Here is a 13,338-nt window from a genome sequence, read left to right as displayed (position 1 = left end):
CAAGTTTTTCTGGCTGGTTGCAAAATAGCTCTTTGTGTGGGATGTGCTCTTCCCTAGTTGCAGTTATGAAAGAATTTCCAGCGAAAGCTGACTTGGATGGCGTCATAGGCCCCTAAGGAAGGAAAACATGAAGCTCCTGGTGGTCAAATGATCTGCCCTGCAGCACTGCCAGAAAAAAGCAATTGCTGGCTTTATAGGGAGCCTACCCAAATTAGATAGTCCATAAATGGATGCCTGAAAAGCCTCCCAAACAGGGGCAACCAACAGTGCCAGGAAACCTGCAACTTTGACTGTTATGTCAAAGGTAGTATATTTGCAGGTACATTTTCTCTTACTTTTTCTTACTTAGCACGTGACAAGCTGAACGTTCTGAATATTTATTCCTGGAAAGTTTTGCATATATAAATGCACTGTTAGACAAATGGCCCATGTACTGTATCAATATCTGCTTCTATGTACAAGACAACAACAACAAGAATCCACCAACAGCATATGAATCAGTATGGCTAACCTGACTCAAAAACACCCACCCACCCCACTCACACACGAAAACAAAGTTCAACACAGCCAATCACGAACAAGCAACCGCACCCTACGCCAACCACAATTTCTCTCACCACCAAAGGAACACAAGCGAATAGCAAAGAGAACCTGCACAAACGACGCTGACACAAAACCCCACACATACATTAAGCAAAATAGAAATATCGCCTCCCGACCCCACCCCCACCCACCATGGCCCCCTCCACCTCTTCTCCCCTTTTTTCTTCGTAATGTAACCCAAATGTCTCAACAAATGAAACTGACCTATGGAAAATGTAACTTGAAAAAAGAGACATTGAGCATACCTTTGTAAACCAAGAAAACTTTAATAAAATATTATTTTAAAAATATATGCTTCTATGTGCATCTGGGGGCACACTGAGACCAACATAATCTTGTGCTGTTCATCTGATAATATTCTTTATTGCAGGCATGGTCAACTGCAGTCAGACACAGTCACCATCCTGGCAGGAACGACATTGCCAGTGGGCCTCCCCTTCTGCATTATGCGCTCCTTTTACTGGCACGACATGTCACACTCCTGCTCCGGACATATATGCCAGGGCAAGAGCACAGGAGTCACCTACTGGCAGGCATAGTCCAGACACTGCTCCATCTGGCTCTGTTGTCCTTGTGGAGCATCACTCAAGCAGGGATTGGCCATGTTTATTTCAGCATTGGGGATAGTCTTCTGAGACACCCTAAGTCCCACATGCGATTTTTGTGAACTTTGAATTGAATAAGCCCCTAGGGTGCACAGAAGAAACTCAGGGCTGCAGTGATGCCCTTTTAATTAATGGCCTGACTCCTGGCCAAAGAAGAAACCCGATTCCCTATCAGAAGCATGGCTTCATTTCCACAGGAAACCATATCCTAGTCCATGTCCAAAGACTCCTGCATTTTTAAACATGCTCTGTGTCAGATTCTTCCACATGAAGCAGCTTGTTCTTAAAGAAACAAAACAAAAAAGCTCTTGAGTGAATTCATTATCCTGAATCTACTGTTTGTTCACCATGGAAGAAGGTAAATTTGCTCAAGTTTTTATTTTCTTTTAAGTAAATCTTTTGTTCAGCTGGGTTAAGGCTTCCTGGGAGTGGCAAATGTGACTTGCATGATCAATATTTGTTCAGTGGCTTAAATGTGATTGCTTGTTTATAAAATGCTTGAAACTGGCTCATAAAACAATGTAGATTTTGCTCTCATACTCAGAGGAGCAAAAAGAGAGATACAATTACCTATATTTTAAATTAACATTAATTTGCTGCTGTGGGGGGACGGGACGGGACGGGACTGAGCCACACTTCCCAACTGCATAGATGTGAGAAAAAGAGAGAGAAATACAGGGACTTTGCCCTTTCTAGCACCAAAACTGGGAAGTTAGAATGTTTAAACAAAAGTACAAGTTTTGTTTAAACTTTTGTTTAAACTTTGCAAGGACTTTATAATTTTAGTATTAGGACAGGTGTTAATTTCAGATTGATTTAGTGGGAGAACATCCAGCCCTTATCATCTACTGGAACGTTTCCAAGATAAAGCTGCTCCTTAATCTGAAATATGCTTAAACTATTTCAAAAGGTCACTGTTTGCACGGTGCTTTCCCCCTGCCATCTCTCCTCCCCCCAACAAGCAATGCTGCAACCCATTCCTCCATGTCTCTTCGGTCAGAGACAAGCGTGTTGCATTTGCACTATGGCTTAACAATAATGATGAAATATGAACATCTACAGAAATAGCGGTTTGCCCACTTGGCAAGAAACCAAGCAAAATTTTCTGTTTGCAAAAAATGCTGGTAAAAGTTCAGTGAGGTATTTCATCTGATTTATAAGTAAGCAACAGCAAAAGTATTTTAGTAAAATAATGCGAGAGCAGGGAAGACTGGAGACCTTTCACCTTTAAATGTTTATTGAAATACTGGCACAACAAAATCAAACTAGCTTTAAATTAACTGCAGAGTTGCCCAAAGTGTTAACAAAAGGCACTTGGTAGAACTAAACCTCAGTGAAGTAAGCATTCAAAGGTCAAATCTAATGCCTAGAATGGTAGCCTTAATTTCAAAGACACTGTCTCAGACAGCCAGATGTTGGATTTAGCATTTGCTCCTTGCTTCAAATGACCTTGACACATCTTCCTGGCCTTAGATGGTAAACAGATGTGGACAGAAGTGGTGTGATGCAGTAGTAAGGACTAGAGCAGAAGATTTGATGATGGTTAAACCCCAGTTCCTTGATTAGCTATATAGTTCACTAGGTGGTTTGGTTTGAACACCACACACAAACACGCCCTTTCCTCACAGGGTGTCTATAAAGCTAAAGCATTTCTCTTGGCCTTTAAAGGAAAGGTGAGACACAACATGGGCAGAGGTGTACTGAGGGGATGGTGAAACTAGCCTCTGCTGGGGGTTCAAGCCCAGGGAGGTGTCTGTGTGGTGATGTCCTGCTGCCATCACTGCAAGATCAAAGATGGGAGAAGCTTCCCATCCTTCTCACCCAGAAGCACAAAGGTGTGCAGTTTTTTCACCCTTCCTTCTATTTACAAAGCTGGCAGCAACTAAAGCCCTCTTCCCACATTCCAGTGGTATTCCACACATTCAAAAATGTACTCAGTGTAGAAATATTTGTTCTCATAGATTTTTATGCGTATAGGCACCTTTCCACATAGTTGGGACATTTATTTGTTTATTGCCTTTATATCCCACCTTCTTCTTCCCAAAGGTGCTCAAGGTGACAGGCAGAGTTCTCTCAACTCCATTTTACCCTCACAACAGCCCTATGAGGTAGGTTAGGCTGGGAGGCAGTGACTGGCCCAAGATCACCCCGTGAGCTTCATGGGCAAGGGGTGGTTTGAACCCTTGTATCCCAAGGTCCTCAACCAACACTAACCACTACACCACACAGGTAGAACATTGCCAGAATGTCTGAAGAGGACTAGTATCTTCTTAATTACCTGTCTTGGAGTGGTATTCAGTGCTAGCCATCTCAGAGTAGACCAATTAAAGTTAATGGACATGTCTAACTTAGGTTCATTTGTTTTCCTGGGTCTACTTTGAGTAGAACTCAGTTGACTACAACATTTGATTTGGACAAATTGTTTCCATGCTAACAATTTTATCTGAAATTGCAATTCCAGGTATTTGGACAGTGCTAGCAATCCAGTTTTTGGTCGTTTGTTTTTAGTATTCAACTTTGTGTGGATGGAGCAGTTATTGTGTGGTACTGGGTGATTTTTGTGGATGAGCATTTTTAGTATATTACTTTTGTTTTAATTTTTAGAAGGATAAAATAACAATACACAATAAAAATTAAAACAAAAGTAATCTACTAAAAATGCTCATCCACAAAAATCACCCAGTACCACACAATAACTGCTCCATAATTGCTCCAGGACTTCTTTTGTGTGAACTAAATCATAGACATGTATAAATGTAATCTAATTCTCCACTCGGTCAGTTTTTCAAGCAAGACCAGAGCATATTATTGCCAATCCATTGCATTTTGGCATTTTCTGCATCCTCTTTTCCTCTTTGGAGGACATTTAAAGCATACACAGAATTGCAGAGCCAGCATCAGAACTTGAGGTACTGCTCTTCCATGAGCAGTTTGCAGAGGCATTAATAGTGATGACTTGGATACTGTTGTTGTTACAGGTTTGACTAATGAAGTGCCTGATGCATTGTCTAGGCAGAATTGTAAGAAGAGTTTTCAGCTTTTGAGGCCTGCTGTTTCTGGAAGACCACTTATCCTTGTTAGTCAGGTGGCATTGTGCGATAGTGCCTTCTCCATCCAGGATCTGAAAAGGGGCAGGCTCTTGGGGGAGGGGTGTCCCCAGCCAGTGAGACCCCAAAATGGACCTCATGCCAGTTGGAGAAGTGGATCGTGGTCTGCCTGAAAATTGGCCAATCATGGGCTGGCTGCTCGGTTGGCTCCACCCAGGAAGCAAATCAGACTGAGACTGTAGGCTTTGCCTCCTGGTTATATATGAGCATTCAGCAACCACCTCTCCATGAAGTTCCCTCCCGTATGGTCACCAACGCCAGATTTTGTGGGGTGAGGTGCTCAAAAGAGTGGTGGCAGATGAGCTGCAGACACCCTTGGAGAAAACTTAATTTATCTGAACCCATTTCAGTATAGATTCAGGCCTGGATAAGGGACTCCATCAGACGTCCCTGATGGATTGGGAGAGGGACAGAATCTTCATATCTTACTGGACCAGTTTAGTGACGGAGTTGTAGGCACTGTTTTGCAGTGTTTATGCTCCTACATACTGGGCCTGTTCTAGAGAGTGGCACTGGGACTGTTGGTCCCCCAGACATCTTGTCTCTGATGCTGTTTAACATCTATATGAAGCTGTTGGGAGCAGTCATTAGGCGATCTGGAGCACAGTGAAATCACCCAGCACTTTATCTTTCTCGCATCTGAGGTGTGGCCACACAAGTCCTGATCAGGTGCCTGGATGCACCAGTGGGTTGGATGAGGGCCAAAAAGATTAAGATGGAGGCCTTGTAGGTAGGTGGCTCCTAAGCCCAGGAAGTAGGCAATTTATCTATTCTTGATGGGGAGCAGATAGGTAGTCTAAGGTTGCTTTTACTCTTTACAGTTTCTGCCCCTGAAATTCATTCTTGTTCAGTAGTAGTAGTAGTCGTAATATAGTGATTCCACATGACGCTTAATACAGCACTGTCTTATCAAGGAATTCCCATCCCAATAGTCACCGCATTTCTATAATGTTTACTCAACAGGAAGTCCTGCTCAGCAAAAGACTCTGCAGCATTAATTAGTAGTTTTCTTTTTCCTTTCTGCCCCTATAATTTCTTCTTGTTCAGTGGAGCAGTAGCGTTACTAATAGCCTCAAATGCATCTTAATTGGCCATTTCTTGATTCCTAGATTTAATATATTTCATTTAAAACACAGTGGCAGGAAACATGAGCTGTCTCATTAAGGGACATTCAGGGCAGATTCTGGAAGGAGAAAGCTTCTAATAAAAAACGCAGGAGATTTTTGCTCTTTCTTCTGAATAAACATTATAGACTGGCATTGCAGGATGATGATACAGCACTATTTCAAGAGCTGTGTGGAGCCACTGTTTTATCGCCATTTCCAGATGACAGAAGAAAACTAATGTATCAAAAGAACTAAAGGACCATCGTGTGGAAGCAGCCAAAGTAACTGCAAATAACTTATCATACCTGTATGATATTTAGTGAATATAACAAATATTTCTAGTAAATATCAATGAAATATACTTTGTTCCAAAAATTATATTAGCTGTATTATCATTATCAAATTAAAAGCTGCACATAGATCAGTGGTAGTCTCTGTGTACAGAACTGGAGATCAAAGAGAATATCCCTTAATGGCCTCAGCACTGGGCACACATTAACAGAGAACAAAACTCAAATTACATTCCAATTTGAAAGCAACATTTGTCATCCTGATTGGTGACTGGTGTGTATCAGACTGATATTTCCATTAATGTGCTCAGTCTTGTTCAACAGTACTCAATGAACAGAAGTCATCAATTTAAGTTCGTGGGTGAGAAATAATACACTTTAATAGGGTTGTAAAGTAGTGCTGAAAACTCTGTTTAAACCCATATTAGTAGGATTTTTTTCTTAATTTGTGTGAGTCTCTAAACAGGTATTTGCAAATATGGTACAAAACTAAAAGAAAGGAATCAAAACAGTAATCAAAGAAAAAAGAATGAAAAGAATATTGGGGTATTTTGAACTAAACGGGCCATGACTTTACTTACTAGGCAATAAATACTTTGTATGGGAGGGCAAAATCAGGTCAGTTTAGAGCACAGTTCACAAAGATCCTATTCCTCAGGCATCTGTAGGATTTGCTGAAGCAATAAAGAGCAAAACTGCTATGTATAAGCCATCATTTATGACTGAGAAATCCAGAGTAAACACAACAAGAAATCATTGTAATCCTATGCATGTTTATTTAGAGGGAAATCCTCCTGTGTTCAGTGGACCAGGTAAGTGCGCAGAGGCTTGTTTCTTCCTTCGTGTACTGGTCAGAGGAATCCCTTTTTCCCCTCACAGAGCTACATTTCCCAGAGTTCCCTGGAAAGAGGGAATGTTAGGGGAACAATGCACAACACCCTTAAGGAACTGCAGTTCCTAAAATTCTCTGGGGAGAAGCCATGACAGTTCAAAGTGGTTCCATGGTGCTTTAAAGTATAGTGTGACTATGGCTCAGGACTCCAGCAAAGGAGAGGCTTTGGATCCAATGGACTCAGTGCCAGGGGCGGAGGAAGGGGGTGCAGTGGGGGGCGGTCCGCCCCAGGTGTCACCACTGAAGGGGGTGGCAAAATGCTGGGCGGCACTCACCGCAGGGCCTGCAGCGCGCCCGAGCCATGTGTCTCTCCTGGGAGTGATGTGGTGGCTTGGGCTTCCGCAGGCTCTTCGCTGCCCAAACGGTCCGCCCCCTGCCCCTCCCCCCAGCTGTAGGGTGGCTGTAGGGAGGCAGGCAGACTCCAGGGGCCCCATGGTGCATCCTGCCCCTATGGGATTCCTCTGCTGCTGCTCCGTGCCTCTCCTCACCCTCCCCTGATGCCTCTTGAACTCTTTCCACTCTTACTGCTTTTGGAGCATTGACAGTGCAGGAGTCATGGCAGCTGCAGAGGACTCCATGTGCTGAAGGTCGAGACCTACAGGGACAGACCTCCTTTTCTGCCTGCGGACTTCCTTCTCCAACCATAGACTGGGAGGTCCATATTATCCTGGGACCATAAACACTGCAGTCTCACTGTCACTCAGGTTTGTGGGAGGTCAATTATCCGTGCATCATTTTAAACACCTGACACCTATATTGAAATGTTAAGAATCCTTAACATAATTTAAGCAATATTCTAATTAGCAAAACAAGTACCTCCCCCCCCACTCAATATACCATGGATAATTGTTAGGGTAAATTGGACAGCTAGAACGGTTCTGAAATTTATTCCCTCAACATGTTTAATTTTAATTTGATCAGTTGGAACACAGCGCAGTGCTGCCAAAGGGCTCAGAAATAACATAAGCATAATAAATTACAGACAGTAATAATGGGAGGTATTAATTGCTATGCTCTTGTTCTGCTTTATCTGTTAATTGTATTCATATATCACTCCTTGTATATAAATTTGCCTTCAATTGTTTTTACTATCATAAAAGTAAGAATAAGAAGGCAGTCAGCCCTAAAGGCACATGGTGTTTTCTCTGTGGTTTTTTTGTGGGGTTTTTTTTTACAAAACCCAGCAGCTGGCTCTGAGTTTGGAAACAGTTCAGAGGGATATAATGAAGAACACAGTTGGATGATTCTTTTAGGCAACCTTATTTCCCAAGAACCTGAACAGTCAAGAAGCTATGTGGTTAAAAAAGAGTGGAAAACAAATTATATGTAAAATAATGTGGCGGCAATAGAATATTGCTTCAGCTGAGCTGGGGAGGAAGACAGAAAGTCTTAATGTATATTTGTGTGGTAATGTTGCAAACTTATATGGTTTGAAGATAAGGGACTTATCTTTAAGGAGTTTGTATTTCAGGATAACGTGACTCGAAAATGACCCTTCCCTTTGCCATGCATGACACACCAGCCATTGCTTCCTATGGCTTGTCAATATGTCTCTTTTTGTCCAGGCTTTTACTGGACCCTGTTTTGTGTGTTTGAATCTCTCCTAAAAGCCTGTTTACCGGTAATTGGTTTCCACCCTTTACCAAAAGGTCCCAGTCCAGGTTACAGCAAAGCAATGGTACAATTTAATTAAAATTAGGTAAAACCAATGTTTAATACAAATTTTTTAAAATGCATTTTAAATGGAGAATAAAAGCAGGTCTGAAAGAAATACCTCTGCTGTTAAAGGCCAAGGTAAAGAGGTTTGTCTTATGCATAGGATGCTGGTTAGACAATGAGGATACAAAACAGGGGAGGGGGGGAATTCAACAATTTGATCAGCAGGCACACACACCCTTCCATCAGATGTCAAGGCAATAAGCAACTGTCTTACTTTTAAAAACCATCTAAAGGCAGCCCTGTTTAGGGAAGTTTTTAATGTTTAATGCTGCATTGTGTTTTTAATATTCAGTTAAGTGTCTTCCCCACTATTAATAATATTTTATTTATTTTTTTAAAAAGGATCATATGTACAGATCAAGGTCTGGCAGAGGTGAGCCTGTGTTACAGGTTTGTACAGTCAGTGGGACAGGGAAATGATGCTCAGTGCCAAGGAGTGGCTGAAAACTGGGGAAGGAAGGAGGACTAATGATTTACAAGATGCTAGAGGGGAGGTCTAGGGCAGGCAGTACAGAAATAACATTGCACCTGCCTATAGAGCTGTACAAACTAAGCAGTTATGTTATATCATCATTGTCTGTCCTGGCAGGTTGCTAGAGGGACATTGGGCACACTGTGTGCATTTTGCAAACTGAGGTCCCCTCTCCTCCCTCACACTCACCTGCTCTAGTGAGCACACCTGAAAGCTCATTTGGTTCCCCCCTGACTTCACTGGTCACAGGAACATAGGAAGCCGACTTCATACCAAGTCAGGACACTGGTTCATCTAGCTCAGTCTGCACTGACTGGCAGCTGCTCTCCAGGGTTTTAGACAGGGGACAATTCCCCGCCCTGCCTGGAGACACCAGGGATTGAACCTGGGACCTTCAGCATCCAAGCAGGTCCCTCTGCCAGGGACTAGGCAGTTGGAAACAAGCAGAGGCCATGCTCAGCCTGTCGCAAGTCCTATCCTCAAACCAGCCTCAAACCTTTGCCTCTCGTTGGCTTGCTCCCTCTGTGGGAATGTCCCTGAACTTTCTGCCACTCCCCAGCCTCATCTTGGTTGGTTGTTCTGCTCTGCCTGGAACATACCCTGTTTTGCCTCCACCTGAATTTAATCCTACTCTAAACCTCTAGATTTAGTTTATATCAATTTTTTTCAAAACCAAACCATACTTTCATATTTTCACAATCCACTTTGAGATGTTATTACAATCAAGCCGTATATAATTGCCATGAAATAAATAAAAATACATACATTCATACATACATGCCGCATGGAGGGATAGCTTCTTCCTGCCTCCACAATCCATCTGTGTTGATGGAATTTGCTCCATCTCCTCCTCTGCAAAACTGAGACAGGAATGCAACAGCAAGAAACAGGCTGCCTTAGCAAGAGCAAAGACCAAGGCCGGCATTTCACACAGCAGGAACCTGGCAGGGAGTCTGTCTCCTCTCAGCTCTCCTGAAAGGAGGCTTGAATGGAGTGGTCAGCATGGTGGGGGCAGGACTATGGAGCCCCCCCCCCTTTGTGTCTGTGGCATCCACTGAGTTTTCTTGGCTGTCTCTTCCACCAGAGCAACCCAAGAAGTCCAACATGCACCGTTACATATTTTGTACTATTTGTTTGTGTCAATATTTTTAACATTGTAAACTGCCTTGGCTCTCTTGGCAGAAAGGTGTTGTGTTATGTAAGAACGCAGAAACTGCTCAGGGTCTAACAGACTCTGGATATTTAACATCTGGGTTAACCTTTCAGACATCAAGCTGATGTGCAGCTCATTAATCTGTTTATTCTGTATTAACTGCAAAACAGATTATAAGTAACATGTATGTCTCAGTCAAGCTAACTAGCTAGGTCTGGATTATTGTTGCTCATTCAAATGGCCATTATGATAAACAGAGATTCAAATGAATGAATGGTTGTAAGAATGATACGGGTATTTTACTTCTGTTCAGGCATGTACCTTACATCTGAAGAACATATCCCCATGTCTTCACGGTCTTGGCTCTCGAAGAAAAAAAGAAATTCTGTCTTCCCTGCTGCAGAAAGTCAAAACAAAACAGGTACGAATTAACCCAGTGTGTTTCCAAACCTCATAGTTGCAAAGTTGCAAAATGACTGTTAGGAAATTGTGAAACCCGAAGACAGCAAGAAACTGTTATATCATGGTCATAAACATACCTTCTTGGAAAACAACCGACATTGAGTTCAACAGAATTACCACTAAACAAACATGCATAGGATCACAACCGATGGCCTCAATGCAAATAAGCTTTACCGTTTACAATGCTTGTGATTGTGTGGAAAGAATAAGCAAATAAATTATGTTATATGGCTCTTTGATGAATTTAGGGATCCCTCCTTACTGTACATAACACACACACACACACACACAGAGAGAGAGAGAGAGAGAGAGAGAGAGAGAGAGAGAATTCAAAAACTGAGGGCATGAAGCAATACAGGGGGAGCTCACTGCATTCATTCATCTATAGAATTTAAATACTGCCCAATTAACCATGCCACCTGTGCGATTCACACATTGAAATTTCTCTCTCCAGCTAGGCCCTCTGATTTAGCTTGTTAAGGATGCTGAGAACTGAAGTGGGGTGTGGGGTGAACTACAGTTTCCAGAATTCTTTGTGCAAAGTAATGTGCTTTCAGCACACTTTCTATGTATGGTTTGGTCCTGGAATGAGGGTTGTTTTCAGGAGTTAGTGATGGGAGCCTCTATTCCTGTGAGGCAGCAGAATGAAAAGATTGAGAGGAGGGCAATCTGTGGGGGCTGCAGCCCCCAGACTGCTGGAGATGAGCAGCAACAAGGAGATGGGAGTGGAGCAGGCCAGGAAATGTAATGGTTCATGGTTACTTCACAATTTGAAGCTAGAAACTAGTACTGAGCCTAGTATGAGGATTAGATTTATGGGGAAGGGAAGCTATAGATCTCTTGCATTCCTGTAGTAACAAGGCAAGCCATTATTTCCATAGTATATTTGGTGACTGAAAGGTTAGACAGTTTTATGCTGTGACAGTATTAAGAGCAATTTTGGCTTCTAGCAACAATAAATCATGGCAGCAAATTCTCTCCATCTAAAGTCCTCCCATGTGAATCTAGTAAGTGTTTTGAGAGCTTCATGAGAAAGATAACAAGGGAGTATAGTTGCTGCATGCCTGAATCTATTTGGGGGCAGTGGTGCAATCCTGTGATATCTCCCTCATTGCCAAAACTTCACTATGGATTTAACTGTAGAATAATCTGCAGGCAGTGTTTTGGCTGATAAACTCCTAAACAATCTTTCATACCATCTAGGTGCTTACTCAGTGAGCCACGGGAGTTTCTCTTTTTCTCTCATCTGTACTCAGATTGTTCTCCCTCATATGCACTGATGCACACCTTCTTCTCTTCACCCCACCTTCTGTTTCTTTCTCTCAACATGTATTCCATTTATTACCTTCTTATCCTCTCTGGCCCATCTCTCCCCCCACTTTTTTACCCACCTTTTCTTCTTGGCTAATTTCTCTCTCATTTGCCTCTTTCTTTCTTGTCTCCCTTCCTTTCTTGCCCTTCTCTCTTTATCTCTCAGGCCCTTTCTGTCCTGGGTGTGTCTCTCACTCTCCCATTTCTTTCTTGTTTGCAAGGGCTCTCCTCCTGAAGGGAGGGGAGTGGTTGTGGGCAGGAGCCCGAGCCCCGCCTCTAGCAGGGGGCGTTAGCCCCCTGCCTCCCACTCACCTGGCTGGCGCCCACGCCCATCGGCAGGCACCCAACCGGGTGCCTCTGAGGGGGCGTGTACAGCAGCCTTAATACGGCGGCGCCAGCCCCTCCTCGGCCTCACTCTCGGCGTCCCGTTGCAATTCACCCACCCGCCACTCCCTTTGAGCTCAGGGACTTAGTTTTCCTTGGCCTTGCTATGGACCTTAGGTTGGTCGCCCTGGTTGTCCGGGGGGCCTGGTAGGAATTTTTCCATTTGGCATTAGGCTTTTTGGTTTTTACGCCTACCTCGTAGCAATCGTCACAACTTTCGTGGTATTGGTGGGTAGGTTAGGCATTGGAATCATGTGTCGTGGTGTCAAAGGGCTGGGTGTGGCCATCGCCTATGCCTTCAATTTTTGGGTATTCCGTTAAAGGAATCTGGTGGTCGTGTATTCTGTCCGATGCCTGCTTGGCTGGAGGCCATGGCACGACCCTCGGTGACATCAGGGGAGAGCCTATAGTTGGATTAGCATCAACAGGCTCCACCTACTGGTGAATAAACCCCCCTGGTTTCAGACTCACCCCTCTCTGAGGGGGTGGAGTCAGCTGACGTAATCCAATGCCTAAGCCAATACCTTTTCACTTGCTGTAATCAATAAAGTTGTGGCCTTTTCTTGCCCATTAACCTTATATCACGTGTCCTTGCGTATTCATTCCACTTTGAGGGGGATCGGGTCCTCGAACCACAATGAGACTTTACCACTGCAAGTACCATTTGAAGGGCAATGTTACGTTGAGTTTTACTCAGATCCATTGAAGTTAATGAACATAATCATGTTAGTTCCATTGATTTCAATTATTATTGTATCATTTTCATTTTGTAAGTTTAGTATTTGAAAATGTACATCTTTCAAAATTTAGTTAATAGTTTCTTGTAAGGGACATTTGGTAGGCTTCTGCTTTTAATGGGGATATTGGAATAGGGTGGGTGGGTGTGTGTGTGTGTGTGTGTAGCATGAAAGTCAGAAATCACACATCTTTAATTCCCAAGCTGAGAACATCAATTTCTACAAATTGTTCAGTCTCACTTGTATAGCAGAAAGGGATGTGGTTACTTTATGAGCTACATCAAATTCCAAATTTCTTCTTCCAAACCTATGAATTTTTTTCTACTGTCATCTAACTCTGATTATAATAGATGCTTTGTGTGTGGAATGCCTGCTTTTCTATTAGATAACCCAAGTGGGTTTCTCCCAAAGGGATTCAAGCCAAAATAGGGGAAGTATGATTTGGATTATGAACTAATTTGGGTTTATGCATGCATTCCACATATGAAAATCCGTGC

General features: G+C 42.9%; 1 protein-coding gene across 2 annotated transcripts in view; it reads left to right on the top strand.

The window, feature by feature from the left end:
- The first annotated feature begins 1,521 nt into the window (after window positions 1-1,521).
- Window positions 1,522-13,338, top strand: part of LOC310688448 (uncharacterized protein) — a 34,237-nt gene continuing 22,420 nt past the window's right edge. The window contains exons 1-2 of one of the 2 annotated variants that reach the window (XM_083464964.1): window positions 1,522-1,566; window positions 10,261-10,368. In XM_083464964.1, coding sequence (XP_083321090.1) covers window positions 1,557-1,566; window positions 10,261-10,368 — 118 coding nt within the window. In that variant the 5' untranslated portion in view covers window positions 1,522-1,556. Of the gene's footprint in view, window positions 1,567-10,260; window positions 10,369-13,338 lie in introns of those variants that run through there. The other variant, XM_083464965.1, reaches the window with a different exon arrangement.

This window comes from Podarcis liolepis (assembly GCF_965112155.1).
Source record: "Podarcis liolepis genome assembly, chromosome: 11".
Taxonomy (NCBI): domain Eukaryota; kingdom Metazoa; phylum Chordata; class Lepidosauria; order Squamata; family Lacertidae; genus Podarcis; species Podarcis liolepis.
This window is presented reverse-complemented; position numbering and strand designations above follow the sequence as displayed.